At 48.5% G+C, this 27,741-nt stretch overlaps 6 protein-coding genes across 12 annotated transcripts; 5 read left to right on the top strand and 1 right to left on the bottom strand.

The window, feature by feature from the left end:
• The first annotated feature begins 551 nt into the window (after positions 1-551).
• cep43 (centrosomal protein 43) lies at positions 552-3,204 on the top strand. Of its 3 annotated transcripts, none has more exons than XM_058071727.1 (12): positions 552-717; positions 1,128-1,181; positions 1,264-1,318; positions 1,412-1,500; positions 1,561-1,701; positions 1,928-1,972; positions 2,059-2,246; positions 2,310-2,410; positions 2,498-2,575; positions 2,641-2,677; positions 2,742-2,829; positions 2,949-3,204. In XM_058071727.1, the coding sequence occupies exons 1-12, from the start codon at positions 634-636 to the stop codon at positions 3,021-3,023; spliced, it is 1,035 nt and encodes a 344-aa protein (XP_057927710.1). In that variant the 5' UTR covers positions 552-633; the 3' UTR covers positions 3,024-3,204. The 3 variants fall into 3 exon arrangements, with proteins under 3 accessions (XP_057927710.1, XP_057927704.1, XP_057927718.1); XM_058071721.1 differs by having other exon boundaries at positions 2,946-3,198; XM_058071735.1 differs by having other exon boundaries at positions 625-717; positions 1,564-1,701; positions 2,946-3,197.
• Positions 3,205-5,640: 2,436 nt separating this feature from the next.
• Positions 5,641-8,397, top strand: LOC131128666 (C-1-tetrahydrofolate synthase, cytoplasmic-like). Its single transcript, XM_058071747.1, has 11 exons — positions 5,641-5,656; positions 5,925-6,012; positions 6,550-6,651; positions 6,715-6,774; positions 6,841-6,894; positions 6,975-7,111; positions 7,222-7,322; positions 7,530-7,666; positions 7,733-7,844; positions 7,912-8,039; positions 8,126-8,397. The coding sequence occupies exons 2-11, from the start codon at positions 5,959-5,961 to the stop codon at positions 8,180-8,182; spliced, it is 942 nt and encodes a 313-aa protein (XP_057927730.1). The 5' UTR covers positions 5,641-5,656; positions 5,925-5,958; the 3' UTR covers positions 8,183-8,397.
• zbtb25 (zinc finger and BTB domain containing 25) lies at positions 8,258-10,507 on the bottom strand. Its single transcript, XM_058071708.1, has 3 exons — positions 10,354-10,507; positions 9,902-10,074; positions 8,258-9,624 (listed from the first exon to the last, which is right to left on the bottom strand). Exons 2-3 carry the CDS (start codon positions 10,072-10,074, stop codon positions 8,520-8,522), a joined length of 1,278 nt encoding a protein of 425 aa, XP_057927691.1. The 5' UTR covers positions 10,354-10,507; the 3' UTR covers positions 8,258-8,519.
• Positions 10,508-10,794: 287 nt separating this feature from the next.
• zbtb1 (zinc finger and BTB domain containing 1) lies at positions 10,795-13,662 on the top strand. Of its 2 annotated transcripts, XM_058071685.1 has the most exons (3): positions 10,795-10,886; positions 10,956-11,034; positions 11,622-13,662. In XM_058071685.1, exon 3 carries the CDS (start codon positions 11,626-11,628, stop codon positions 13,483-13,485), a length of 1,860 nt encoding a protein of 619 aa, XP_057927668.1. In that variant the 5' UTR covers positions 10,795-10,886; positions 10,956-11,034; positions 11,622-11,625; the 3' UTR covers positions 13,486-13,662. The 2 variants fall into 2 exon arrangements, with proteins under 2 accessions (XP_057927668.1, XP_057927677.1); XM_058071694.1 differs by lacking the exon at positions 10,956-11,034 and having other exon boundaries at positions 10,812-10,886.
• A 2,449-nt stretch (positions 13,663-16,111) lies between these two features.
• Positions 16,112-16,753, top strand: LOC131097453 (complement C1q tumor necrosis factor-related protein 3-like). The gene is made up of 3 exons (XM_058045883.1): positions 16,112-16,181; positions 16,247-16,381; positions 16,463-16,753. Exons 1-3 carry the CDS (start codon positions 16,112-16,114, stop codon positions 16,732-16,734), a joined length of 477 nt encoding a protein of 158 aa, XP_057901866.1. The 3' UTR covers positions 16,735-16,753.
• Positions 16,754-17,559: 806 nt separating this feature from the next.
• Positions 17,560-27,699, top strand: pex7 (peroxisomal biogenesis factor 7). 4 transcript variants are annotated; one of them, XR_009129621.1, is made up of 12 exons: positions 17,560-17,636; positions 17,727-17,806; positions 18,078-18,189; positions 18,254-18,311; positions 18,448-18,598; positions 18,664-18,741; positions 18,811-18,919; positions 21,414-21,520; positions 21,595-21,708; positions 21,929-21,984; positions 22,039-22,121; positions 25,842-25,917. XR_009129621.1 is itself a non-coding variant. In XM_058071011.1 (12 exons), the coding sequence occupies exons 2-12, from the start codon at positions 17,801-17,803 to the stop codon at positions 26,502-26,504; spliced, it is 978 nt and encodes a 325-aa protein (XP_057926994.1). In that variant the 5' UTR covers positions 17,560-17,636; positions 17,727-17,800; the 3' UTR covers positions 26,505-27,699. The 4 variants fall into 4 exon arrangements, 3 of the variants coding, with proteins under 3 accessions (XP_057926994.1, XP_057927010.1, XP_057927002.1); XM_058071011.1 differs by lacking the exon at positions 22,039-22,121 and adding an exon at positions 26,418-27,699 and having other exon boundaries at positions 25,842-25,941; XM_058071027.1 differs by lacking the exon at positions 22,039-22,121 and adding an exon at positions 26,418-27,699 and having other exon boundaries at positions 17,574-17,636; positions 17,731-17,806; positions 25,842-25,941.
• Positions 27,700-27,741: the final 42 nt, after the last annotated feature.

A 27,741-nucleotide genomic window follows, 5' to 3' on the forward strand; every position in this document is an offset into this window, starting at 1 on the left:
AACTTGGCTGTTTATTTTGAAAGAGTTGTAGTCATGGCCAAGGTGAGGCTCTTAACAAATAACCCGTCTAACATTGATGGAATGCAGAAAGAAACATTCATAAAATACATCTACAATCTTTATATTCTTGTTGTTCACATAATTTCAAGTCAAATAAAATGGAAGTCTTTGACTGGTAGAAGACTGTAAGAATGCAATCATAAGAAAAGAATGAGGACATTGGCAATATCACCTTGGACAGGTGTGTTTCCTCCAGAATAGAAGGTCATGACTGAACGTGCCATCATCTTGTTCGGCTCAAAGTGCAAAGAACTGATTGTTTCTTATCTCGTTGTTCTGATACCAGAAAACCATCTTGTCCATATGCCACAAAGACAACACAAGGTTTTTCCTAGTTTCTTTGTTTTTATATTGGCCTTTATTTTTTGTTTTTTATACGACATTGTTATCTTTTAGTTAAAGACCAGCTTCAAGTGTTTTTCTTCATAAGAAGGCCGGATTGGACTTCTCTTTTCTCCACCAACAGGTGGCGCAAACAACACCATGTTAAACGTTTATCGCGTAGAAGAAGACTTCACTTCCGGGTTGTTTGTTTGTGTTAGCACTTAGCAGCTAAGGACAGCCTGCCTGAAGATGTCTGCCACAGAAGACGACACGGAGCTCAGGGATCTTCTCATCCAGAACCTGGAGAACAATGGAGTTCTAAACAAACTCAAGGCCCGTACAGTCTATCTTAATGTCGCCATCTTTGTCGGCCATTTCGGCCTCATACCGTTAGCACACTAGGCTAACATGAACTTAAATTAGTCATTTGTCTTTTTAGTGAATATCTTCAACAGTGTTAGCTTATTTCAGAAAGGTAAATTAGCCTATAAAACGTTTTTACGTGCTTCAAATAATATTTGGCGGGTAGATGTAATGTTATGTTGTAAGTCCAGCTAATGTTTAAAAGGAATGACTTTTACTTTAATGGTGGTCGATTTGTGTTATTTTGAGTTGTCTACGTTCAGTTAATTTTCAAAAGGAAGGAGTTTAATGCCTCAAATGGGCATGACATTTGAAAATGGAGAATTCATAGTTGACTTGATGATGACAATGGGTTTGTTGTGTTGCTCTGGTGTCTGCAGGCGGAGATGAGGGCTGCTGTGTTTCTGGCGTTGGAGGAGCAGGATCGACTGGAGGTGATGGTTGACTTCCATGAGTGCGAGCGGACATCTTGTTTTTCTTGGCTCTGTTCACATTTCGCTGCTATTTTGTCCCCAGAACAAAACGCCGCTGGTCAATGACAACCTGAAGAAATGTCTCAACACCAAAGATGGTCAGCTGCCTCTTTGCGATACTGCTTCTTCTAAGTAGGTGTTTATTTTCAGCTGCTGTCATGTGACTCGGGGACATGCTCGCATATCCGCAGGTCGTCTGGTTGCCAGTCTCATTGTGGACTTCTTGCAAGTGTTTCATCTGGACTTCAGCCTGGCTGTCTTCCAGCCGGAGATCAACACGGTGAGACTCCGCCGTCCAACCTTAACCGTGGTGACATCATGATGTGTTTGTGTTCGCCAGCAGCTGAGTGGTCTGGACAGTCGTCAGCTGCTCTGTAGTGAGCTCGGCTTGCCGGAGGCAGAGCTTAACACAAACTCACCTCTGCTGCTGGAGCTCGTGCGACGAGGGCGACGCAAGGTCGCATCCATCATGGCAGCTGAGGTGACATCATTGTTACATTCTCACATAGTGTTAGTGTGTGTCCATCACATGGCAACCGGATGTGGGTGGAGCTTTGTCTTCCTGCTTGAAGCTTCTGGGTTTCCAGACACTTAAACTCTCACTAAGCTAGCAGACAGGTGATGGTAGCTGTGTTAACAGCTCGTCTTCCACGCTGATGTCCTCTGGGTGGCGCTGCTTCCGTCGTCATTATACTCTTGTCTTTCAGGTGGTGTCGGATGAGAACAGAATCCCGTCTCCGCCTGTCAACAAGGTCTGTGTGTGTCAGGTGACACCAGCATGCGAAAGCTGGCGTCCTCTGTCAGCTGCTTTGCCTTATGTGTGCGTACATGTGAGCAGGTCGCCATCTCTGATGGCGAGGAGGACGAGCAGCAGGACTGCAGACCCCTTACGGAGGCGGACAGTAGGGCTTTATCTTCAGTTCCAGACCAGCGTTTGGATGTGGATGCGAACGTGGAGGACCACCAAGACGAGGACGATTCCTTTTTCGATGACCCGCTTCCTAAACCTCAGAAGACCTACGGCTGGTGAGGGCCTCCGACATGTGTCCTCTCTGTATATGGTGGATGTCCTCTGATGGTGGTGTCCAGGCAGGCGGACACGGGTGGCAGCAGACAGCATCCAGACGTCTCGCTGTCGGAGGCAGACCACACACCAGGAGGAGAAGGAGGAGGAAGCGCATCAGAAAAAAGTCCGTTTCAGAAGGGTGACTTTCAGCTTGGTAACGTGAGTGATGTCTCACTCTGTCCTTTTTTAATTAAACTTCCTCTCCTTCTAGCATCACATTCCCGCGAGAAAGGATTCAGAGACCAGAAGATGCACAGCAAAGAGGATGAAGGCGGGTCGCTGAATTTAGGTAAGATGTTAGACATGAAATATGCCCCCGTTAGAAGAGCGTTAACACGATTTGTGCCCCCACAGAGGACGACATGGAATACAACGACGACGACTTTAACAGGTATGCTTGACCTTCCCTGTGGGGACAATGGGAACATGTCTTTGACTTCCAGCGTGCCTTTCAGCCATCGCTCTGACCACTACAAGAGCGAGTTGAGCATCAGCGAAGACATCGAGGAGGTTTCCATCGAGGGACCTGACAACAGCGACAAGGTGACGACGCCTAACTTGCACATGCATGCTTTGTTGTTACAAGTTGGTTTGACAGAAGGTCGTCCGTGCGTGTGTGTGTGTGTGTGTGGGGGGTGTGGTGTGCTGCTGTCCTGCAGCAGGAGGACACAGTGGACCTGAGCGTCTCTGAGCTGAGCCACAGTCATGGAGTGGACTACATGGAGGAGGTGGCCTGACCTTCTTCCTCTTGTACAGTTTTAATAAGCCAATAAATGTTTATCACAAACCACCAGCCTCATCCTGCAGCAGCAACTTCAAACTGTCATGTCTATCCGGCCACCAGGGGGCGCTGTGGAACATTCAAAGCAGTCATACGCAGTGTTGGGCAAATGACTTAAAAAAATAAAAAACATTTCAGAATGACTTCATAAATGTAATAATTAACATGGACAACATTGGACATCCCTAGTTTTATTCAATATTTTACGTGAAGTTAAATAGTACTGCACGATGGATGAGTGGTTAGCAGGTACTCCAGGAGATCGGGAAGGGTTTTGATTCTCCTTGTGGAGTTTGCATGTCCTCCCCGTGTGTGCGCAGGTTTTCTCCAGGTAGGGAGTACATGGCTTCAGATGAAATGTCTGAAGTGGGGCGCCACTGTAAAAAGTTTGGGAATTGTGGTTTACATCATTAGCCCTCAAAAGACTCCACTTGTTCACGAACATCACATCTCCATGAGCCAGCTGGCGAGTGGATGACAGCCTAGATATCCATCAGTGCATCGCAACGCACCACATTCACATACCATGACTGGAAAACGATAAGGGCGTCTTTTAACGCTGTTACTTCATGTTCACAAAAACACAAAAGAATTTGAAGTAGCCAGCTTGTAATGGTAACACTTTAGTTTATTTGGAACATGTTTAACAAGTTACATATGTTTACACAATTCAACATGTCTGAAAAGCAGTAGAAAGAAGCAGAATTTTTTCTCAGCAGGTACTGTATCCTTGGGGACTTCCTGTACCAGGTAACGCCTTGATCATAGCAGGATAAAGATGTGAAAGTTAATCAAGTTTATTACATTTGTGATGAACAAATACTCTTTGTCCGAGTTTCAGCCGAGGAAGACGTGATCCAGCAGCTGCCAAAGACGTTCTGTTCCAAACAACCACCATGACGCAAATCAACACAAAAGTATGTTATTTTAGAATGGAAGCTAAGCCATTTGTCTGCAAGGGAAAGTTCATGTTATAGCAAACGGAAACAATTCCAATCACACTTTTCCTTCATAATAAGCCTCTTTTCAGCAGACATTGAGACCTTTTTGTCTTCCGAGTGAAGAAGTCGGCATCGCGTGAGAATAAAAGTGAAACTTTTTTCCCCACTAAAAATGTCTACTCACATTACACGTCACCTTTACTCTCCGCAGCATGCAAGGCTCCTACTCCGGATCAAGTGGTCCTAAACATTTCACAAATGTGCCTGACTACTGTTGAAGTGTCTAGAACCACTCGACCAAGGAGGACCAGGACCACAGAAGACCAGGGAGGACCACAGTAGACCAGCAAGGACCAGGCGCTCCACGCCTTCCCTGCCATCCAGCCTCTTCTTTTATACGCCACTCGGACCCGAGCCGACCCGACCGGTTGCACCGGGCCGCTGAGCGGCAGTGATGTGGACTGGATGGTCCTGCTCCACCTGTTGGAGCCCAACTGTTGGGTTGGTTGCTTTCTAAAGCTGAAATGTCTTCAAACATGTAACATTGATGAATGCTTAACATTTTTTCATAATTATTTATATTATTGACCATGTCTTTTATTATTTTTAATTCCAGTCCAACTGCGATGAAGGAATACAGGGCGGTCCAAACCTTCAACCGAGGGGTACATGGGGGAAGGGGGTAATTTTGGGCATTAACAATACTAAAATCAATCCAATGTATGCCCATATATGCTGAACTATGTCGGAAAAACATATTAGCTTTGTTTTATAGGCTAATTACTGAACTATAACACTAATTACAATGTTTTAATTGTACAGTTGCAGTGGGATAATAAAAAACGATCTGTAGTATGGAAACGGGCCTCGAACGCACTTCTAATGTAGAGAAAGTAAAAAAGACGTGCATCGCATTTGGTCAGATTTGATTTAATTGGCAAGACGATGTTGTAACATCCAATCAGATTGCGATGCTGCCGTCTGCCACTAGGGGGCAGGAGATGTATTCACGTGGGTATTGTTTTAGTGGGAATATTTGCTTTTCCGCAAGAAAAACGTCCTCTTCCTCACTCGAAACTCGTCCATTCTCACTTTTCTTTGGCAGGAGATGCTTCCTGTCAGAGCAGACATCATGTGACAGGAAGTGGCTCGTCCACATTCCAAGGACCTGCATTGGGAACCTCAAAATATTCCTGCTTATCTCCCTCTCGTGTGTGTGTGTGTCACAGTGACATGATGGTTGTCAGGAATGTCACTAGGCCTCATTCTACTGCGAGGTGTGTGTGTGTGTGTGTGTGTGTGTGTGTGTGTGTGCACGCGCGTTGATGAGCAGGGAGCAAAGGTCAATCGTAGTCAGGTGGTGCAGGTGGCGGAACTTCCCATAAGACTGCCAGCCAATCAGAAGGAAGGTGTACTGAGGTCGGTGTTTATAATTGTGTGAAATATATTTAATATTACAATATACCATATGATGATGTCACCACTTTTCATTTCAAATCTCACCCCTTTTTCCATGTCAGCTTTGTGTTTTTTTTTTTGGAAACATTAATGTCTTCACATTTCTCCTCAGTGACCTTTCATACCCAAACATACACTGGTCAATCATTACACACACACACACACACAGTCGTTTGCGGTGGTCCCTTGGGTAAGACACCATGTTGTCGTCTTTGTGGTCTCCACTTTGTCTTTACTTATTTCATTTCAGATTATATTCTATACACGCATACAGTATATACAGTAGATATGTACACCAAGTACAGTACAGAGTATTTTATCCAGTATCACTTATCGGAGGGGATCTACACTGTAGTACTAGAGTACTAGATAGAAGTGTTCAAGAATTCCTTCTTTATTCATTCATCTGCTCCACCGTGACGCCTCCTCTCCTCTTCTTCTTCTTCTTCTTCTCTCAGAAATGTTGTCTCTTTTGCGCCACGTAACGTCCTCATGTGTGGGCCGACGCTCCGTAGCGACGCTCATCTCTGGAAAGGCAACATCCAAGTCAGTCAATGTCCCCTTTTTTTACTTCTGGCTCGGCATCTAAGAATGCGTCTTAGTGTCTCTGTGCGTCTTAACAGGATTCTTGGTGTGTCTCAGTATGTCTCAGCATGTTTCTGTCTTAGCATGTCTGTTTATGTGTCTCAGCATGTTTCCTAGTGTGTTTCAGCATATCTCGTTGTGTCTTAGAATGTGTCTCAGTGTCCCAGCATGTCTCTCTTTGTGTCTTAGTGTGTCTTAGCGTGTCTCTCTTTGTGTCTTAGCGTCTGAACATGTGTCTCAGTGTGTCTCAGCATGGTTCTTAGTGTGTTTAAGCATGTTTCTGTCTTAGCATGTCTGTTTTTGTGTCTCAGCATGTTTCCTAGTGTGTTTCAGCATATCTCGTTGTGTCTTAGAATCTGTCTCAGTGTCCCAGCATGTCTCTCTTTGTGTCTTAGCGTGTCTCTCTTTGTGTCTTAGCGCGTCTTAGCGTGTCTCTCTTTGTGTCTTAGCGTCTGAGCATGTGTCTCAGTGTGTCTCAGCGTTTCTCAGTGTGTCCAGACAAGTGTCCAACACGTCCTCAGGCTGGTGAGGGATAGGCTGAAGAAAGAAGTGGACAAGATGAAGACGTCAGATTTCAGACCAAGTCTGGTGGTTTTACAAGTCAGTGGCAAACTCTGTGGCAAAAGTGTGACATCACCATAGTGACAATGTGTGTGTGTGTAGGTGGGAAGCAGAGAAGACTCCAACTTGTACATCAGCAGTAAAATGAAAGCTGCAGCCGAGGTTTGTTTGGCAAGACATTGGACACGCGTGTGGGGGACGTGTGATATGTGTGTGTGTCTCACGCAGGTGGGCATCGACGCCGCGCACGTGAGGCTGTGTAACACGTCCACACAGGATGAGGTGGGCATCATTCGTCAAATTGCTGAGAGGGGTGAGAGGGTGGGGTGTTGATGTTGTGATGACGTGTGGCGGTGTGGTAGGTGCTGAGGACCATCATGTCCGTCAATGAGGACGCATCAGTGCACGGCCTTATCGTCCAACTTCCTCTGGACTCCGTGCACGCCATCGACATGGAGCTCATCACCAATGCTGTCTCGCCGCTGAAAGATGTGGATGGGTGGGCTTTTTTTTTTTTTTTTTTTTACCAAGATGTCTTTTTCATCATAAACTTCTCCTGACAGCACAGTGTGAGTCTTTGTGTGTGTGTGTGTGTGTGTGTGTGTGTAGGTTGAGTTGCATCAATGCAGGGAAGTTGGCTCGTGGAGATTTGAAGAACTGCTTCATCCCGTGTACACCCAACGGCTGCATGGAACTCATCAGACAGACGGGTATCTCTCTCTCGCTCTGTCTCTCTCTCTCTCTCCCACACACACACACACACACACACACACGTAAAGGTCAGCAGCTGTCAGTCTACTCCAAGTGAAACTGTTCCCAATGGTAGATGATGCTAACAATGAGTGTAATGCACTAGCTGGCCACTAGGTGTTATGTCACATAGCCACTCCCCCTGTCAATCAATGTGTCTGCTGCAGGTGTGAGCGTGACGGGAAAACACGCAGTCGTGGTTGGCCGCAGCAAGATCGTGGGCGCGCCCATGCACGACCTGCTGCTGTGGCATCACGCCACCGTCACCACCTGTCACTCAAAGACACCCGACCTCCCTGAACAGGTGACGTGCCTCGCAAAGGAAGACGAGGAGGATGACAAGCGCCGTGACACAGCTTCCTGTCTGCAGGTGGGCAGGGCTGACATACTCGTGGTGGGGGCGGGGCGAGCAGAGATGGTGCATGGTGATTGGGTGAAGGAGGGAGCCGTGGTCATCGACTGCGGAATCAATCACGTGGCAGGTGAGCCGTCACATCATGTGATTTGACTAGCAGCCAGGATTAGCATCTGCGTCCTCCACTGTGCTAGATGAAACCAAGGCGAGCGGGAAGCGCGTGGTCGGTGACGTCCACTACGGCTCAGCCAGTCAGAGAGCAGGATACATCACGCCCGTTCCAGGAGGAGTGGGGCCAATGACGGTGGCTATGCTGATGCAGGTAGGACTTGACTTCCTGTGTGCCGCCACAGCTGTCACTAGACAGGATGTTACTATGGCGATGCTGATGCTGAGTGTTTGTTGTAGAACACGGTCCTCAGTGCTCAGCGCTTCCTCGCCAACATGGACGACAACTCACAGTGACATCATCAAAATAAAGGGCCTTCCTAAACTTGATGATGAAGGTTGTGACCAATCAGCAGCCAGGGGACCTGGTTGAAAGGATTTTTTCGTGCATTTTGTATCGTCTGATTTTGCAATGATGCCGTCAACTTTTGTCACCATGACAATGATGGCTGTGACCAGTCACATGATCAAGAATGAAACCGCCGTCGAAATAAAAAGAGAAAGACAAGCCAGCTTGTTTGAGCAAAGATTTTAGTTTAAAAACAAAGATCAACTTCACATCAACAAACGTGTCAATAAATTAAAGTCATTGTCCTGTTATGTGATTGGACCGCATCAACAGGAAGTGATGTCATCACTCACCCTGCCCGCCATCGGCGCTCTCCTGCGAGATCTCGGAGTCGAGCGAGTAACACGAGCTGCCGTTGTCCTGCGCTTCTCTGTTCGCCTCCTCGGGCAATGCGCCGGCCGAACCACCGCCCCCTGCGCCGGGCTCCCCGACGCCCTCACAGAGGTGGGTGGAGCTGTGGAAGATCTGGCCGCAGAGGCGGCTGTGGCGATGGTGGCGTGCGGGCTTGGCAGTATGCGCGTACATGTGCTCCTGGAGCTGGCTCTTGTGAGAGAAGCGCACGCCGCACACGGCGCACGTAATCCTTCGCTTACGAGAGTGCGCAGAGGAAGGGGCGGGACTGAGCGGCCCTGCCCCCTCCATTCCTGCCCGGCTTCTCCTGAGCTCTGCGGCCAGCTGAGTGGCGAGCGCCCGGCTCTGCCGCAGCGCCTCCTCCAGGCAGCCGGCATCCAGACGTTCGGCATCTGCGTTGTCGCTGCCGTGCGTCAGCCCCTCCGTGAAGATGGCGGGGTCGAGGGTGTGGCTAAACAGGTGCTCCCGTAGGCCCTCGGGGGAGGAGCAGCGCTGGCCACAGCGAGGACACACGAGGACCGCCGACCTCTCTTTGAATGCGGCGCTCTGACCGAGGCCCCCGTCCTGGGGTGGAGACCACGCCCCCCGGCCTATATCTCCGCCCTCATCATCCGGATGCTCCTGCTTGATGGCAGCCGTGACGTCTAAGTCATCGCCGGATGCCACGGAGCGGACGTCCCGCAGCGAAGAGGCCTGGCCGTCTGATTGGACACCTTCCAGACCCACGGTCAGCGACAGCCCGCCCGCTGCACCCCCCTCTCCCGCAACGGTCTTAGAGAGCACGGGCGCCTCCTTGTTTGCCAGCTGGGACGAGATCTGGATGCCGTACAGGTTGGACATGCGGACCGTGTCTACCGCAGGATCCGCTGCACACTCGCCGCTCTTGCGACACAGCTGGTGGGCGTGGAGGAACTTGATGCCGTCCTCCAGACGCGTCTGCTCCACCGCCTGCTTGGGACACGAACCCGTGTACATGACGTGTAGCAGGTAGCTGAACACGTCGGGTTGGATGTCGGTAGGCTGGATCTTGATGCACTCGCTGACAGACATGCACACACAAACACATTAACAATGCTGGATGTTGCAATGTACGCACACGTTGCTATGGTTACTGATGGTGCTAACAATGCTATATGTTGCTATGGCTCCAGACATTGCTAATGATGCTTAGATGTTGCTAACAATGGTACATTTTGCTACGGCTACAGACGTTGCTAATGACGCTTAGATGTTGCTACGGCTACAGACATTGCTAATGATGCTTAGATGTTGCTATGGCTACTGATGTTTCTCCAGATGTGACCGAGGCAAGAGACCTGCTCTGGTGGATGAAGATCATCTTGAAGTAGTTGGAGAAGGCGGCCAGGACAGCACGGTGGGCCTTGAAGTAAACGTTTCCGATGGCGACGGTGCAGTCACACAGGAAGCCAAACTCTCTCTGCACGTTGAGCTGCTGCAGCAGGAAGAGGCTGTGAGCCGACACCTCCATCTGATGACGTCACAAAACACATTTGCATGTTGGACACACCTTTCATCAATTAGGACAAATACACGCGCACACTTCCTTCGCACGCACACACCACCAACAAGGCAACGTGCGCGCGCGCGCGCGCTCACGTGCACATGCACACGCCTCCGTCACGCATGCGTCTCCATCGTCATCTTATTGTCATGCAGCGGCGTGCACGTCGCCATTCGGTGGCTCGCTCGTACGCACGCAGGTTCACGCGAGCCCTGCGGCGGATTGATGTGTTGATTGATGTCTTACCGCCAAAAGAGGAGAGCGTCGTCAGTCAGATGATTGTTTGGGCGCCAAACTGCGTCAAGTCTCGCGACATCTCACGGCTCGACCGGTCACGTGAGTCATGTCACAATAAAACACACACGTGCACACGTATTGTCCAGGAAAGTGTCATTTAGAAATAGTGCATATGTATATTATTATATATGCATTCATCCCTATTATGTTTACATCAAATGTACATTTTACATGATTTATTTTGGCACTACACCATAAGATCATTGCTAATGCTACTATTATAACTGTAATATTGTCTTTATCTTTACATTATTCCAATAAACATTAACATGAGTGTTTATCCATGTTTATTGTTAGAAACATTAACATTAACGTTTATGAATTCCCAGGGTAAGTGAACCTTATTTTGACGGTCACCGAAAGTCTTTTATTTTGTTTATCGTGTTCCACAGGAAGTTTAGGCGGAAGTTGTTGCTGCAGTCGCTGTCTTAGAAGAAGAAGAAGAAGAAGAAGAAGAAGAAGAGGAGGAGAAGGAAGAAGAGGTAAAAGTAGAATAAGTCGAATTAGGAAGACAATTATTAGTAGCTTGTTAGTCCAACTTTCCCACGCAGAAGGTCCATACTGATCAGCGGATATTTGGCTCGTCGTCGGCCGACATCAGCAGCTACGACGCCGCCCTCTGGTCCTCGGGTGAGTCGGTGTTGGACGCTGCGGCCGTGCTCTGGGGGAGTAGGGGTGTTTGCGGGGGACAGTGTTTTGTCTGCACGCCAAGGAACATATTACCTTGTTCCTGTTTGTTTTTCACAGTAAAACGTTGTGGCTCAGGCCTGTCTTGATAACGTGGAGCTCACAGACGCTCTTATCCTTGTATTTTTCGATTCTTGTCAGCTCCATCACTTTCACCTTGGAGCTCATCAAATCCTCATCTTTACACTTTTACTTTCATTTTGGAGGCGCAGTCTCAGAGACTTCCGGTGTAGTGGACGCTGCGTACTAGCTTGCTAGCTTGTGTGCTGTTAAGCTAGTTAGCGAGCTCCATCTTAGCCGTCAGGGGCCGCTCCCTGCTCAGCTCCGCCATGACGTAGCCTCACCTGATTGGATTCATTTAAACGTCTTTGTCTTTCCAGTGATAGAGGCTGGAATGGTTTTATATGAGCTCGTTGGAACTAAAGTCAAAGTTTTGTCATTTTGATGTGGTCTGTCATGTCATTGTTGTGCTGCATTGTCCTGCTGTCAAAGAGTTGGAAAGTGAGTGTGGGGTTTGTTGTTGTCTTCAGGGCGATGGCGAGGTCGAGTCACAGCGAGCATGTCCTCCAGCAGCTCAACAACCAGCGCGAGTGGGGCTTCCTGTGCGACTGCCTCATTGCCATCGGCGACATCTACTTCCGGGCACACAAGGCGGTGCTGGCGGCCTGCAGCTCCTACTTCAGGATGATGTTTATCCGAGACCAGCAGGGGGCGGGGCGACTGGACCTCAGCAACATGCAGATCAGCGCCGAGTGCTTCGACCTCATCCTGCAGCTCATGTACCTGGGCCGCATTGTGGCGGGCAGTTACGACTTTGATGACCTTAAAGCATCCATGGCGTACCTGCAGATGTACTACATCCCGGACTCTCTGGACGACCTCAGGGACATCCATGCCCCCAATCCCACCCCGTCTTCCTCGGCATCCTCATCCAGTTCGTCAGCGGGGGCGTCCAGCGGGAAGATGATGTTTGGTGTCCGCATGTATGAGCGGCAGAGGCCTGCGCCCGCTCAGGAGCCGGACCGCCTCATTAGAAGCGTCAGCAGGTATGAGGGGGGGCCGACAGAGGACGGGCCCAGCGTCCCAGTCTTGGCTGTGGATGCAGGAGTGGAGCAACCGTGTGACCTGAGGAAAAGGGCGGCGGGAAGGAGCGCTGCCGTCAAGGAACGCCCTCGCTTCGGCCGCACCTTCACTTGCGATGACTGCGGCTTCGTCTTCAGCTGTGAGAAGCTTTTGATTGAGCACATCCTGACCTGCACCAACCGCAAGACCTACCAGCCGGGCCGCAGCACGGACACAGACGCAGCCGCCGCCAAGGCCGAGAGCTCCACCTCGGACAGCACGGACGAACACAGAGCGCTGTCTGACCTCTGCCCGCTAGCAGCGGGGTCAAATGGCGAGGCGGGTTCCACCTGCTGTGTTTCTGTCAAGATGGAACCACCTGACAGCCCGATCACAGATGCACCATGGGTAGAGGCTGGCGCTCTGGCGCCCGCAGACGAAGGAAAAGAGGCGCCGGGGAAACGGCGAGATGCACATGGCGATGAGGCACCCGGCGTCTCTGGCGTGGACAAGCGTGTGTGCGACGCTTCCGGAACAGCGGACCAGTGTTTGGAGGTGAAAGACGAGAATGGCGACGGCGCCCCGTGCGAGCTGTGCGGGGCGTTATTGAGCGAGGACGACAAGTCGGCTCACTACCTGTCCAGTCACATGGGCCACATCTGCGCCTGCGGGAGGTGTGGCCAAGTGCTGATCAAAGGCCGCCAGCTGCAGGAACACGCCGAACGCTGTGCGGAGTCCCTCGGCGGCGAGTCGGACTCGCACGGCGAGGATGAGCCTCACGCGGCGGAAGAAGGGGCGGAGCTGGCCTGCCCTCACTGCGGCCTGCCCTTCCACAGCGAGAGCCTGGCTCTGGAACACGCGTTGTCCTGCCACGACCCCGACCTTTTCCGCTCGTCCGGCGGGCCCGACCACCGCCGAAAGCACTTCTGCGGCATCTGCGGCAAAGGCTTTTACCAGCGCTGCCACCTGCGTGAGCATTACACCGTGCACACCAAAGAGAAGCAGTTTACATGCCAGACCTGCGGCAAGCGCTTCCTGCGTGAGCGCCAGCTGCGGCTGCACACGGACATGCACCGCGGCGTGGCGCGCTACGTGTGTCCCGTGTGCGACCAGGGCACCTTCCTCAAGCACGACCACGTCAGGCACATGATCTCGCATCTGGCGGCCGGTGAGACCATCTGCCAGGTGTGCTTCCAGATTTTTCCTGGCGGCGAGCAGCTGGAGGAGCACATGGACGTGCACCTGTACGTGTGCGGCGTCTGCGGCCAGAAGTTCCGTCTGCGCAAGGACATGCGCAGTCACTACAACCTCAAACACGCCAGGAGACTGTAGGATGTCTTCGCTTCCTTTGAACTATGCGGTCACTATGCTACCGTGGGCGGGGCCAAGCCCACGCAGCATCCTGGTGGACTTGAAAGAGTTAGCATGTTGGCATGCTAGGCTACTTGCAGGGATGTTTGGTGATGATGAAGAGTTTTGTCAGACTTTTAATAAACTTTACTTTTGTCAGCCAGTCTTTTCTTTCAACTCACACTCTTGGGCGCCGCCCCCACTGTCTTGTCGACCAATCAGCTTGGCGGACACAAAGTTCTATCTATAGAGCTTGTCCTTGCTCGGGTCACAGCTGGGCCGGGGCATGCTGGGGCAACGTTCTGTCTGTCCAAATATTTGATGAGTTGTCTGCTACACGTCTAATGTGATTGGCTGGTGACCAGTCCACGGTGTGTCCCCGCCTCTTACCCAAAGTCCGCTGGGATAGGCTCGACTCATCCAAGGCACGAATGAGAACAAGCGCTGTAGAAAATATGTGGAAGGATGGACGTTTATTACATAGCATCTTCTCTTCTTCCTCTTTGGGCTTTTTCCTTCATCAGTGTCCTCCATCCAACCTTCTGCGTCTGTCTCTTCTCACACCAACTACCCTCATGTCCTCACGCCTCCTACCTGGCAGCATCCTTCTACCAATATGTATATTTCATGTAATATTTAAAAAAAAAAAAAAAACGCATTTATTAAAAACTGGGGGAAAAAATCAATAAAAAAACTATCTTCAATGCTTTAGCTTCTGCTATACCCTACACTTTTTCAGTACTTTGGTTCTGGTTTTCCACACCAAAATATCTGATAAAACATTCCACTGTTCTCAAATATCTTAATTTTTATTTTTCTATATACAAAATAAATAAAAATAAATAAATTAAGAATAAAGACAATAAATCAATCAATCAGCAATAAATAATAATAAAACAGCAAATAAGAAAAACGTAAGAAACCACATACAGTTCGTAGAGAAATGATTTTTTTCAGATTTCAGAGTATTAACAGTTATTTAACCTTTAACATGAACATTAATGAAACTTAATCATTTGACCCAATTAGCAAGTTAGCATCGTACTCAGTTCCATCTGGGAGCAGCGTGGTAACTTTAACAACATGTTTGATGAGATGCTTTATCTTGACGTGTATTTTCCGTTTTATTCCTAATCATTTCCTGCATTTATTTGTACCCAGCGTCATAAGCCTTTAGCTTCATTGCTAATCCAAAGCAAAACAGGGCGGGGTAACAGGGTAGGGTAACAGTATGGGCGGGGCAAAATCATGTTAATTGTGTCCGGTGTGCACACAGCTTTAATCATTTAAAGCTTTAATCATATCATTTCAACATTAAACTTTGGTATCAAGGTGGGGGCCTCAAACTAGCGTCTCGCGGGCCAACAGCGGCCCGTGGGCCGCGAGTTTGAGACCCCTGCTGTAGACCAAACAACATGGCTGGTCTCACCACAGTTTTGTATACCTTTCATTTAATTTTAGCTGAAACTCTTCTGTCACACAGTGATAGTACTATACTACTAGATACTACGTAGATACTACTATACAGTATAGTACAGTCCAGTATAGTAGTACAGTACAGTATAGTACACTCCTCATACATGTCCTGCAGCACTTTAACATCCTTCTCTGTCTATTGCATATCATAGCAACAACACACATGTACATGTATCATGTGATGTTACACACGGCTGGCCTGATAAACATTCCTTGGAAGTCTTGTCTAGGTTAGCATGTTGATGTGAGGACTAGCTGCAAGTTAGCAACATTACCATCCCAATTTTTGCAATGTTGCAATTGCGCAATTCACGCAAATTTGACTAATCGCTGTCAATAATGCGTGACGGAACAAAGCCTATGTTGCACATTTTTGCGTGCCATGCTGGTAAGATGCTGTTCTGCCGTTTTCTTTCATTTTTCTTCAGATTGACTTATTTGCCAACAAGACTTTCTGTTTTGATTACATTCATTCATTCATTCATTCATTCATTTTCTCCCGCTTTTTCCTCACAAGGGTCGCGGGGGTGCTGGAGCCTATCCCAGCTGTCTTCGGGCAAGAGGCCGGGTACACCCTGGACTGGTGGCCAGCCAATCACAGGGCACATATAGACAAACAACCATTCACACTCACATTCATACCTATGGACAATTTGGAGTGGCCAATTAACCTAGCATGTTTTTGGAATGTGGGAGGAAACCGGAGTACCCAACATGCACGGGGAGAAAATGCAAACTCCACACAGAGATGGCCAAGGCTGGAATTGAACCCTGGTCTCCTAGCTGTGAGGTCTGCGCGCTAACCACTAGTCCGCCGTGCCGCCCGTTTTGATTACATAGAAGGCCTTTTTTTTCAACAAATACCATCCATCCATTTTCTATGCCGCTTATCCTCCTTGCAATTTCCTGCATTAGCGTGACCTCCAGGGTGACATTGAAGGAGTCTGCAATGTTTGCGAACAAAGGTTTGATGTCCTGCATGTTTGTATAAAGAATATATTTCATCATTTGGCCTCAAATGTTCCGGCCAACCGGTTCAACAAACTCAGGTATCCAAACACCAGCCGAGGTCAGGGGTAACATGAACTGGCATTAAATAGTGGCGGCGAGCGTTGCTGCGGCACAGGTAGAGATGGCATCCTTGTGCTTCATCGCCGTGCTGCTGCTGTGCTGCGCGGTGGGACTGCAGGCTCAGACCGCAGGTCAGTGCCCGCACGGCAGACATCAAGGGGACCTTTGACCTCATGCCTTCAACATGTCCCCACAGTGCCCGTGGCGTTCTCCGTGGCTCTGAAAAGCGATGACCAAGTGGCCAGCGACCACGGACCCTTCAACACGGACACCACGCTGGTCTTCAAGAGGGTGGTGACCAACTTGGGCAACGGCTATGACGTCAACACAGGTACCGCGTCACCTCCAGCGTCATCTTCTGGAGGGGGGTGCTGACAGTGCTCGCAATGGCGTGAACTTTCATCCCCTGCAGGTATCTTCACCGCCCCCGTCAAAGGTCTCTACTACGTCACTTTTACCGGTTCCGCCGGCGAGTCGGGGTCACTGAATGCGGCGCTGATTAAGAACGGCGTCAACATGTTTGCCATCTACGACAACAAGCACCATCACAGCAGCGCCACCAACGGCATGGCGCTGGCACTGGAGGTGGGAGACAAGCTGTGGGTCACCTTGTGGGCCAATCAGAGGATGTTTGACCAGAGCCGACTCAGCACTTTCAGCGGCTTCCTCGTCAGCCCCATGTAAACACTTCCAGGTCACACAATAATAAACTAATAAACGTTCACCTTCTGTGTGTGTGTGTATGTTTGTATTTGTGAATTATGAGGACATTTTACAAGAACACACACAACCCGATGAGGAAATTATGCGGACAGGGTCTATCAAGTTCTCAGTGAAGTATTTCTATAATGCCTCATATTAACTCACCAGCAAGATCTCATAGTGTATAGACTGGTCATATATTTCATCTCATTTTATATTATCTGCAAACTGTATTTGCATATAACTCTGGGTAAAATTGTTGATTTGTTAACACTTTAGTTGATTATATTGTTTATTTTTTATATTGTGTATTTTGTACTGCTTAACTGATTCTGTACTGAGGGACGAATAAAGGCATATCTTATCTTATATCATCTTATCTTATCATATCTGTCTTCATAATTCCGACAACGTAGAAGTCCTTCTATGGGTCTGAAGCTGAAACCCTAAATTCTCCAAAAGCCCTCCAAAAGCAAAGAATACCAGAATTTGTGTAAAACCTGTGTATCGTCACAGCACCTCTAGAGGCGAGTTCTGGTATTACACCCCCTAATTATGAATGTACGCTTGTGTAAATTTCAAAGCTTCTGATTGGCCTCCATGATTTCTAATTGTGACAGAAAAACTGTGTATTAACTTTTTCCCGATTGCCGACAGGAATGGGCACAGGAGGTAAGACTTGCACGCTGATGTGCTTCAAGTCCAGATAGTTTGCAGTTCTGGTAAGATTAGCACTGTATATTATATTTTATATAACGGCAAGGCTACAGCTGTTCCGAGATTGGCCACCTGGCGGCGACAGCGATCAGGAAAGACCGAGAGCCTACGAAGAAGACGAATACGGAAGTGTTGCAAGAATGGCAGTTTCCGAAAAAGTGGCAAGTGTAAGTTTTTATCTACGGATGATTGATAAACAAGATTACCAAGTGATGACTTGAATTACGTTTTTGTTCTCCTAATTGTTGTCTGTGAAGCAAGAGCGCTAAAGGTTCGCGTCCTGGCTTATGTGGCTCCTTTTAAAATTGTCCAAAGACAATAAACAGGAGATATGCAGGTAAGTATTTTACTTTACAAAGAACCACTTCACTGTGAGTATATTTAACTGGCATTTGAAGTAAGTCTAAGTACAACATACCAGATTTTTTTTCTATGAATTTCTCAGTTTTTCTTACTATCATGTTAGGATCACATGATACAAGTATACAAGTGTATTTCCTATTCCTAATTAACATGCATTTGATGTTTTTCTTATGTGCTAAATGTGATTTAAAGTTGTCCCTTTTTGGCGGTGAGTTTTTATGTGTAATAGTTTCTTGTGTGTCTAGATGGATACAAAGGTGTTTCGCAGTCCGGCTCGTCATGGCTACGCGGTGGAGGCGTCGCCCTTCTTGGCCAGCAGGCTGGCATGTGCCACCTCTCAGCACTACGGCATCGCAGGTCGCCACAGAGACGCCCTTCACGTTCCGCTTCCTGACCTTTAACCTCAGCTGACTTTTTGCAGGTTGTGGCTCGCTGCTGGTCTTGGAGGACACGCCTGGCGGAGTGCACCTTGTACGGAGGTTGGTTTTGATTTCACGACACTCCACCCCAAGATTTAAACTTAAAGGCCAGGCATTATATAATACGAGACCGGGCATTGGACCCGTTAGCTGCTGATTGATCACAAGTGTCACTCATTGATTGGCGTGTGGTCAGTTGGGAGTGGAGCGACGGCCTCTTTGATGTGGCGTGGAGCGAAGCCAATGAGCACGTCTTGGTGGCGGGTGGCGGAGACGGCAGCCTGCAGGTGTGGGACACGGCCAATCACGGCGCCCCCCTCAGGGTTGTGAAGGAACATACACAAGAGGTGACACACAGAAGGCGGGTGGAGGATGAGGAGGGGCATTGTTGTGAATGTGTGTGCGTGTGTAGGTCTACGCAGTCGACTGGAGTCAGACGAGAGGAGAGAACGTCATTGTGTCAGGATCATGGGATCAAACCGCCAAAGTGGTCAGTTTGTTGGCACTTTAGCCTGTGACCTATGACCTCACTGACTTCTTCAATGCCCCCTCTCTCCAGTGGGACCCCGCCCTCGGCCAATCGCTGACCACACTCACAGGTCACCAGGGGGTCATCTACAGTACCATTTGGTCACCTCACATCCCAGGATGCTTTGCCTCAGCCTCAGGTCAGTCACAATGTCACCATAGAAACAGGTCTAACGGCAAAGCAACATGACTTGTAACACAGACACACACACACACACACAGGGTGGATGTTAATGACCGAATATCACCACCAGGTGGCACTGTTGGGCTGTTTGTTTTTTTTTAGTGTGTGTGCAGCTGAGGTTCTCTTCAGGGCACACTTGTTTGTCAAAGTCACATGACACCTTCAGTCTAGCGCCGCCCCCCCACTCTGGTCTGGATGAGAGTTATTAGTTGGGACCCCGAGGGATGCCAGCGCTCGTTATCTTAGCCGCTTGCGTAGGAGTCCTGGGGCGGGGCTATCGGCTGATTGACGTGTGCTTTCGTCAGCTCTCACATGAGAGAGATGATCCAACAAGTGAGCTAACAAGTTCACTTGATGAGTTTGTGAGCAGCTTTTAGAAGGTACTTTGCTCTTTCACATCACCGATCATTTTAGCACACTAAAAACATACGCCAACAACATGCTGAAAACCCGCTAACAACACACGATCAACACGCTAATGACCCGTTAGCAACCCCAACAACTAAAGGCCCAATAGGAACATGCTAGCATCCCGCTAACAATCCACTAACAATATGTTACGAATCAATTAACAACATGTTTACAGCCTGTTTACACATGTTAACGACCCCTAACAACATGGTTACACTCTACTAACAGCCTGTTTACAACATGCTAACAACATGCCATTAACAATCTCTAGCAACATGCTAACAGCTCACTAAACGTACGCAAACAACTCACTAATCAGCCAACAACCCACTAACACGCTGCTGACCCACTGAAAAATGCTAGCAACCTGCTAACAACCCACTAACATGCTAGGAATCCACTAACAAACTGCTAACAATATACTAGCGACCCATTAACAACATGGTGACAACCCACTAACCGCACGCAAACAAGTCACTAACGACATGCTAGCAACCTGCTCACAGCCTGCTACCAATGATCCATAATAACATGCTAGCATGTGATAACACGCTAGCAGCTGAGCAAGCTGGCTTATATTGGAAAGAGATCTCCAAAGTAGTGGTGCGTGTGTGACAGCTAAATTACGGGATGGATTGCTGCAACACCTCAGCTACTACGATGAAAGCACACGTTGCTTGGTGACCCGGCGTCCACGGGGAAAATGGCCGCCTCAGCGGTTTGCCTTGAAGCTGCACGTTCTCCATAATGTCAGTTATCTCCCAGGAGCAGCTCCGTAATCCTCCTCAAACGCTGCTCACGCTACACTCTCTCACTAAAGGTCACTACGTCCAACATGAACACCTTTTTTTTTTTTTTTTTTTACTTTGTATTTAAGAAAGCCAATGCAGGCACCACCCTCCGTCTGTGTGTTTCAGTAAATGTAAGTATTTTTCCGTGCATGCGTGTCAAAGTATCATGTGTGTGCTGAAAACTAAACGGTCCAACATGGCGTCTGGTGTGATCCAGAAGGTGCTGGTTAGTGTTATCTCGCCATGGAGGCGGTCCTGGACGTGCACGTGCACGCAGCTGCAGAGGCTGTGCACTTCAAACCTTTTTCCACAGCCGCCCACGCCACACGACGCTCTGTTGGCAAATGTCCCTCAAGTTTTTTCCCCCCCCTCTCCTTTCCTTGAACGGATGAGCCACACGTTGGAGAACTTTGTGGAAGTCGACAGTGTTGACAACCTGCTGATGGAATCATCAGCGTCCTCGTGTGTGTGTGTGTGTGTGTGTGTGTGTCACAGTGAGGAGATGCTGAAAGGCCAGTGAGCACAAGTAAAGGATGAAGAGGAGGAGGATGATGATGATGATGAATGTGCTGGTCTAATCCCTTCCTCCTCCTCCTCCTTCCTTGTAGGAGCAGAAATATTCACCTCCTCTTCCTCATTAATTAATCCTATTAAATTCATCATCTGCTCTGCACGCGCTCACTTAAAGCCACACATCATCATCATCATAATCAGCATCATTTTCACCCTGCTGCCGCAGTGGGAATACAACATCATCATCATCATCATACCTACCTACACTTCTTCACAGTCCTCCACTCATTCATTCGTTCATCAAGCCATTCGGCTGTTCATTCACCAGTCCATCCATCAATGGATTCATCATCCATCTTTGTCCACTGGTCATCTACCCATCCATCCATTCATCTGTCAATGTGTCATTCATTTGTCCAAGTATCCTTCTGTACATTCATGCATCCATCCATTTGTCTGTCCGTCCTTTCATCCAGTCATTCGTTTGTTTATTTGTCCATCCATCTGTCTGTCCATTAATTCATTTGTTAATCTGTCCAAACATCCATCCATTCATTCAGTCATCCATCTGTCTATTCATTGATCCATCTGTTCACCCATTCATTCATTCGTTCATTCATTCTGTCCATTCACACATCTATTCATCCATTTGCCCATGAAATCCATCCATCATCCATTCATGCGTCCATGCATGATTTATTGTAACCATGCGAATCCTGTTCGTGTCCGTGTCAGGTGACGGGACGCTCCGGGTTTGGGACGTGAAGGTCGGCGTGTGTCGATTGGTCGTCCCAGCGCACGACGCCGAGATCCTGAGCTGTGATTGGTGCAAATATGACCAGGTGACTTTAATGTTGAAAAGGTGCTTTTGTGTATTGATGTAATTGACAGTGTGTGTGCATGTGTGTGTGTTAAGAATGTTGTGGTCACGGGATCAGTGGACCGCAGCTTGCGCGTTTGGGACCTGAGGAACGTCAGACAGCCTGTCAATCAAATGAGAGGCCACACCTATGCCGTCCGTAGAGTCAAGGTACACAGCTTGCAACGTCTCGCTGTGTGTGTGTGTGTGTGTGTGTGTGTGTGTGTGTGTGTGTGCGAGAGAGCGAGATGGAGCAGGCAGACATCAGCAATATTTCCGTTCAATAAAAGAGATGAGTGCCGCATGTTTATGACAAATCCATAAAATACACTCGAAGACTAAAGCAAGTCCTGAAATAAAGACGTCCCTTGTCTCGCTATCTTGTGTGTAGTTCTCGCCATTCAGCGGCAGCCTGTTGGCGTCCTGCTCCTACGACTTCACTGTCAGGTAAGAACACACACACACACACTTTAAAGCACTGCTGCATGTGTGCTGCTCAAGGACCTAATGGCTGAATGAGGACGTTAGAGGATCTAGTTGGTGAAGATCTACGTGGAGACCGTGACGGCGAAGGTCCGGTTGAGGTAGAGGTGACTAAAGCCGACTTTTTGCAGAAGCTTCCACAGCTGACTGCTTTTCTGCTGACACTCCCGTCATCAGCAGCGATCACCGAAGGGGGGGGGGGCACAGCACCTCGTTAAGTCAGATGAGATGGAACGCCCCTACATCAGGTGTCATGGGAACGCTTAATAACGCGTGTCACCTCGCTCATCACCACAACCACCAAGGAGTGGTGCGGGAATAAAGAAGGAAGGAGGAATGATGGAGGGATGGAGAAAGAATGGAGTAAGAATGGCGTGATGAGGAAAGAATCGAGGAATGAAGGAGAAATGATGGCGTGAAAGAGGAAAGATGACACCTTCTTTTCTTGTGCTTAAGACGTGAAAGATTTAATTTGATCACTGACGAGTGCTCGACATCCTCTCGCAGACAGGAAGTTGAATGACATCATCACGCGTGAGGTCAAACCGTGGCGAGCATGCGTGGAAGCTGGAGGCCAAGATGGCGGCAATGACAGGCGCTCCGTCATCAAGCCTGGTGTGGTATTGATCTTACCCTCCACAGCTGTTTCATTATGGGATGGACGTATACGCATTTGCCCGCGGTGGCGTTCATCTTGTAATGTAAGCAAGCAGTCCATGCGACACGTGACGTAGTTGTTCACGTAACTCATCTTTCCCGCTGACCCCCTGCTGACCTCCGGTGCCTGTTAGCCACTAGCACGTTAGCCTCTTCTGCACAGGCGATCCCCGATCGCACCCTGCCATGCTCATCACGTGGCGCCTTCCATTGTGTGGTTGCACAGCGTTAGCACGTCCATGCTAGCAAGCGGCAGGACGTGTTTGCTTTAGATAGCGCGTGTGAGCTCATCTTCATTAGCCGCACACAAAGCTGACAGGTGAACACACAACCACTACAATAGCGTCTCAATCACTCGTTACCATGGCAACCAACCACAAAAGACCACATGGCTTTGTATGGATGCCACACGTGCACACCTACTTCCGTGTGCTCAAGCCACATCAGCCTTAATCACTACTGATGTAGTTGTTAACGCGCTTCATCCCAGCAACTACCACTGCAGTCCGCTACATACGGTACATATGGAGCCTTGTCTAGTGGTTCATGCAGACTATGACTATAGTGCCTCGTCTAGTGGTTCATGCAGACTATGACTATAGTGCCTCGTCTAGTGGTTCATGCAGACTATGGTATGGAGCCTCGTCTAGTGGTTCATGCAGACTATGGTATGGAGCCTCGTCTAGTGGTTCATGCAGACTATGGTATGGAGCCTCGTCTAGTGGTTCATGCGGACTATGGTATGGAGCCTCGTCTAGTGGTTCATGCAGACTATGACTATAGTGCCTCGTCTAGTGGTTCATGCAGACTATGGTATGGAGCCTCGTCTAGTGGTTCATGCAGACTATGACTATAGTGCCTCGTCTAGTGGTTCATGCAGACTATGACTATAGTGCCTCGTCTAGTGCTTCATGCAGACTATGACTATAGTGCCTCGTCTAGTGGTTCATGCAGACTATGACTATAGTGCCTCGTCTAGTGCTTCATGCAGACTATGACTATAGTGCCTCGTCTAGTGGTTCATGCAGACTATGACTATAGTGCCTCGTCTAGTGGTTCATGCAGACTATGGTATGGAGCCTCGTCTAGTGGTTCATGCAGACTATGGTATGGAGCCTCGTCTAGTGGTTCATGCAGACTATGGTATGGAGCCTCGTCTAGTGGTTCATGCGGACTATGGTATGGAGCCTCGTCTAGTGGTTCATGCAGACTATGACTATAGTGCCTCGTCTAGTGGTTCATGCAGACTATGGTATGGAGCCTCGTCTAGTGGTTCATGCAGACTATGACTATAGTGCCTCGTCTAGTGGTTCATGCAGACTATGACTATAGTGCCTCGTCTAGTGCTTCATGCAGACTATGACTATAGTGCCTCGTCTAGTGGTTCATGCAGACTATGACTATAGTGCCTCGTCTAGTGCTTCATGCAGACTATGACTATAGTGCCTCGTCTAGTGGTTCATGCAGACTATGACTATAGTGCCTCGTCTAGTGGTTCATGCAGACTATGACTATAGTGCCTCGTCTAGTGGTTCATGCAGACTATGACTATAGTGCCTCGTCTAGTGGTTCATGCAGACTATGACTATAGTGCCTCATCTAGTGGTTCATGCAGACTATGGTATGGAGCCTCGTCTAGTGGTTCATGCAGACTATGACTATAGTGCCTCGTCTAGTGGTTCATGCAGACTATGACTATAGTGCCTCGTCTAGTGGTTCATGCAGACTATGACTATAGTGCCTCGTCTAGTGGTTCATGCAGACTATGACTATAGTGCCTCGTCTAGTGGTTCATGCAGACTATGACTATAGTGCCTCGTCTAGTGGTTCATGCAGACTATGACTATAGTGCCTCGTCTAGTGGTTCATGCAGACTATGGAATGGAGCCTCGTCTAGTGGTTCATGCAGACTATGACTATAGTGCCTCGTCTAGTGGTTCATGCAGACTATGACTATAGTGCCTCGTCTAGTGGTTCATGCAGACTATGACTATAGTGCCTCGTCTAGTGCTTCATGCAGACTATGACTATAGTGCCTCGTCTAGTGGTTCATGCAGACTATGACTATAGTGCCTCGTCTAGTGGTTCATGCAGACTGTGGTATGGAGCCTCGTCTAGTGGTTCATGCAGACTATGACTATAGTGCCTCGTCTAGTGGTTCATGCAGACTTTGACTATAGTGCCTCGTCTAGTGGTTCATGCAGACTTTGACTATAGTGCCTCGTCTAGTGGTTCATGCAGACTATGACTATAGTGCCTCGTCTAGTGGTTCATGCAGACTATGGTTTGGAGCCTTGTCTAGTGGTTCATGCAGACTATGGTTTGGAGCCTCGTCTAGTGGTTCATGCAGACTATGACTATAGTGCCTCGTCTAGTGGTTCATGCCGACTATGGTATGGAGCCTCGTCTAGTGGTTCATGCAGACTATGATATGGAGCCTCGTCTAGTGGGTCATGCAGACTATGACTATAGTGTCTCGTCTAGTGGGTCATGCAGACTATCGTATGGAGCCTCGTCTAGTGGTTCATGCAGACTATGACTGTAGTACCTCATCTAGTGGTTCATACAGACTATGGTATGGAGCCTTGTCTAGTGGTCCATGCAGCCTATGACTTTGGTGCCTCGTCTATAGATTCGCGTAGATTGAGTAATGCCTAGTCTAGCGCTTCATGTAGACTATGACCAGTGGCTGGTGCAGCGGTTGATGTCCAGTGTAGTGGTTAATGTAGTCATGAATAGTGTGAAGTATAATATGAGTGGTGTGTTTTATGTACAATGTAGCGTGTGTGGAAGGACAAGCGTTGAGAGAGACGACTGTGCAGCACTGATAGAAGCAATAAAACAGCGCCTGAGGACGGCGGCCAACAGCGGCCAATCACACTAATTGAACCACTGTTTCTCCCCTGCGTGTGTGTGTGTGTGTGTGTGTGTGTGTGTGTGTGAGTCCTGACGCAGCAAACACTCATCCACTTTACAAATGTGATTAAATCTCCAGCCAGGGAACACTGAGACTCGCATTGGATCAGCACACACACACACACACACACACACACACTTGAAGCGTTCATCAAGTTGTAAAGTCCTGAGCTTTGGGGCGCCCCCCCGGAGGCGCTCCCTTGGTAACAAGTGGGTCAGTGGTCCCCAAGTGTCTGCTTGTCTTCCAGGTTTTGGGACTTGAAGAGTGAGGAACATCTTGTTGGTACGGTGGACCACCACTCCGAGTTTGTGTGCGGACTGGACTTCAACCTCCACATCCCCAACCAGGTCTATAGCGCTCGCCAGGCTCTCAGTGTAGTAGCATACACGTAGCATACAGCTAGCTTACTGATAAACAACCCTCAGGACTCAATCTGTTTCCATGGCGACCATTCACAGACCTGTGTGTGAGAGACATTCTTGTCTAGCAAACAAGCAAGCGTGTGTGTGAAGTATTATTTGTTGTTACACTTGATGCCCTTTGTGTTGAATTCACAACACTGTCACACACACACCAGAGGAAGTGCGTGTGTGTGTGTGTGTGAGAGAGAGAGAGATGGATCACCCTTTATGGACACACACCCACTTTCCAGACTGTGTGTTGATGTGATAAATGTTGTCAGGTCTCTAGAGACTCCTTGTTCATGTACTCTACACTGCTCTTAGCTCTGTGTGTGTGTGTGTGTGTGTGTGTGTGTGTGTGTGTGCACGCCATCAACGGTCATGTGACTAAGCTTTATGTTCATGTATGTGCACGTGGTCAGGTCCTGGACTGTTCGTGGGACGAGACAGTGAAGATCTACACGCCAACATGTCTGACGGCCGCCACCACAGGGACACGCCCACACTAATGTCACGTGACCTCTCCGAGGCGATGACGCAACGTGGACAATAACGTCTTTTTGGGACAACTTCCTGTGACGTCCGTCCCGTCCTCATGCAGGCTGACCGGACCTCCTGATAATTGTCCAGCGCCAGTGCACTTCTCAATATGCACACTTGCATGGGACTTAGTACACTAACATTATACACTCAGTGTACACTTACTGTGGAATGCCAGCATGCATGTTGTACAATGTTAGTGCACTACATTATACACTTTGTGTATGCTTACTATATAATGCTAGTACACTTCCATCCATCCATTTTCTAGCGCTTATCCTCAAGAGGGTCGCGGACATGCTGGAGCCTATCCCAGCTGTTTTGGAGTGACAGGCGGGGTACACCCTGGACTGGTGGCCAGCCAATCACAGGGCACATATAGACAAACAACCATTCACACTCACATTCATACCTATGGACAATTTGGAGCATTATCCCGATGGTGTACGCGTTAGTACACTAACACACTACTGTAAGTGCAGTAAGTGTAGCATTACTATATGTTAACATAAGTACATGTTGTACAATGTTAGCGGCAGCCAGGCTGGTAATTCCTCACTCCCTCTGCCTTCAGAGCCGCGCTGACTCCGGGCTTTTGACTCCCATACAGAATGTCCTGTGTTCGAGCCCCGGTGCGGGGGTGTGAAGCAGGCAGGCAGGATAAATGTACTTAGTATGTGTTGGTGCAGTACGTTAGTGTGCTAACATTATACACGTTAGTGCGCTAACATTATACACTGAGTTTACACTTACTATATAATGCTAATACACTGACAGTTATATAACCTGAGTACATGTACAATGCTGAGATGATGCAGTCAGTGTAACGTAAGGATAGTCCACATTGATGGAGTCTATACTCCAGCATGTATGCAGGAAAATGCAGTAATTTGGAGATAAGTACTGATTGGATAAGTATAGAATGGTGGGGGTGTGAATGAGCGTGTTTGCGGTAAAATGAGCGTGTGTTAATCTTGCCGGTTGCTAATCTTCTGGTGCTAATTGGATGCTAGCAGCCAATGCTGGATAAGCCCCCCTCTGACCCCCCCTCGTGGTCTCCAAGTGATTTAATGATAAATTGTTTAGTTTTAATCGTCTCCATTGTGGTGGGGGTGGGGGGATTCTCCTCCCCCAATAAAATGACTTTAGAACGAAACTTTAAACACTTCCTTTCTGCGGGTCAGCCCACTCCCCCCCCCATCTTCC

This window comes from Doryrhamphus excisus, chromosome 1 (genome assembly GCF_030265055.1).
Source record: "Doryrhamphus excisus isolate RoL2022-K1 chromosome 1, RoL_Dexc_1.0, whole genome shotgun sequence".
Classification (NCBI taxonomy): Eukaryota; Metazoa; Chordata; class Actinopteri; order Syngnathiformes; family Syngnathidae; genus Doryrhamphus; species Doryrhamphus excisus.

Coding starts and splice junctions, on each gene's coding strand:
- zbtb1 (XM_058071685.1), top strand. CDS start 11,626: ATGGCGAGGTCGAGTCACAGCGAGCATGTCCTCCAGCAGCTCAACAAC.
- pex7 (XM_058071011.1), top strand. Junction 18,920..21,413: donor ATGCTTTGCCTCAGCCTCAG/GTCAGTCACAAT, acceptor TGTCCGTGTCAG/GTGACGGGACGCTCCGGGTT. Junction 25,942..26,417: donor ACCTCCACATCCCCAACCAG/GTCTATAGCGCT, acceptor GCACGTGGTCAG/GTCCTGGACTGTTCGTGGGA.
- zbtb25 (XM_058071708.1), bottom strand. CDS start 10,074: ATGGAGGTGTCGGCTCACAGCCTCTTCCTGCTGCAGCAGCTCAACGTG. Junction 9,625..9,901: donor ATCTTCATCCACCAGAGCAG/GTCTCTTGCCTC, acceptor CATGTCTGTCAG/CGAGTGCATCAAGATCCAGC.
- cep43 (XM_058071721.1), top strand. CDS start 634: ATGTCTGCCACAGAAGACGACACGGAGCTCAGGGATCTTCTCATCCAG. Junction 1,702..1,927: donor CATCCATCATGGCAGCTGAG/GTGACATCATTG, acceptor CTTGTCTTTCAG/GTGGTGTCGGATGAGAACAG. Junction 2,830..2,945: donor GACCTGACAACAGCGACAAG/GTGACGACGCCT, acceptor GCTGTCCTGCAG/CAGGAGGACACAGTGGACCT.
- LOC131097453 (XM_058045883.1), top strand. CDS start 16,112: ATGGCATCCTTGTGCTTCATCGCCGTGCTGCTGCTGTGCTGCGCGGTG. Junction 16,182..16,246: donor ACTGCAGGCTCAGACCGCAG/GTCAGTGCCCGC, acceptor ATGTCCCCACAG/TGCCCGTGGCGTTCTCCGTG. Junction 16,382..16,462: donor CGGCTATGACGTCAACACAG/GTACCGCGTCAC, acceptor CATCCCCTGCAG/GTATCTTCACCGCCCCCGTC.
- LOC131128666 (XM_058071747.1), top strand. CDS start 5,959: ATGTGTGGGCCGACGCTCCGTAGCGACGCTCATCTCTGGAAAGGCAAC. Junction 6,652..6,714: donor CAAGTCTGGTGGTTTTACAA/GTCAGTGGCAAA, acceptor GTGTGTGTGTAG/GTGGGAAGCAGAGAAGACTC. Junction 8,040..8,125: donor CGGTGGCTATGCTGATGCAG/GTAGGACTTGAC, acceptor TGTTTGTTGTAG/AACACGGTCCTCAGTGCTCA.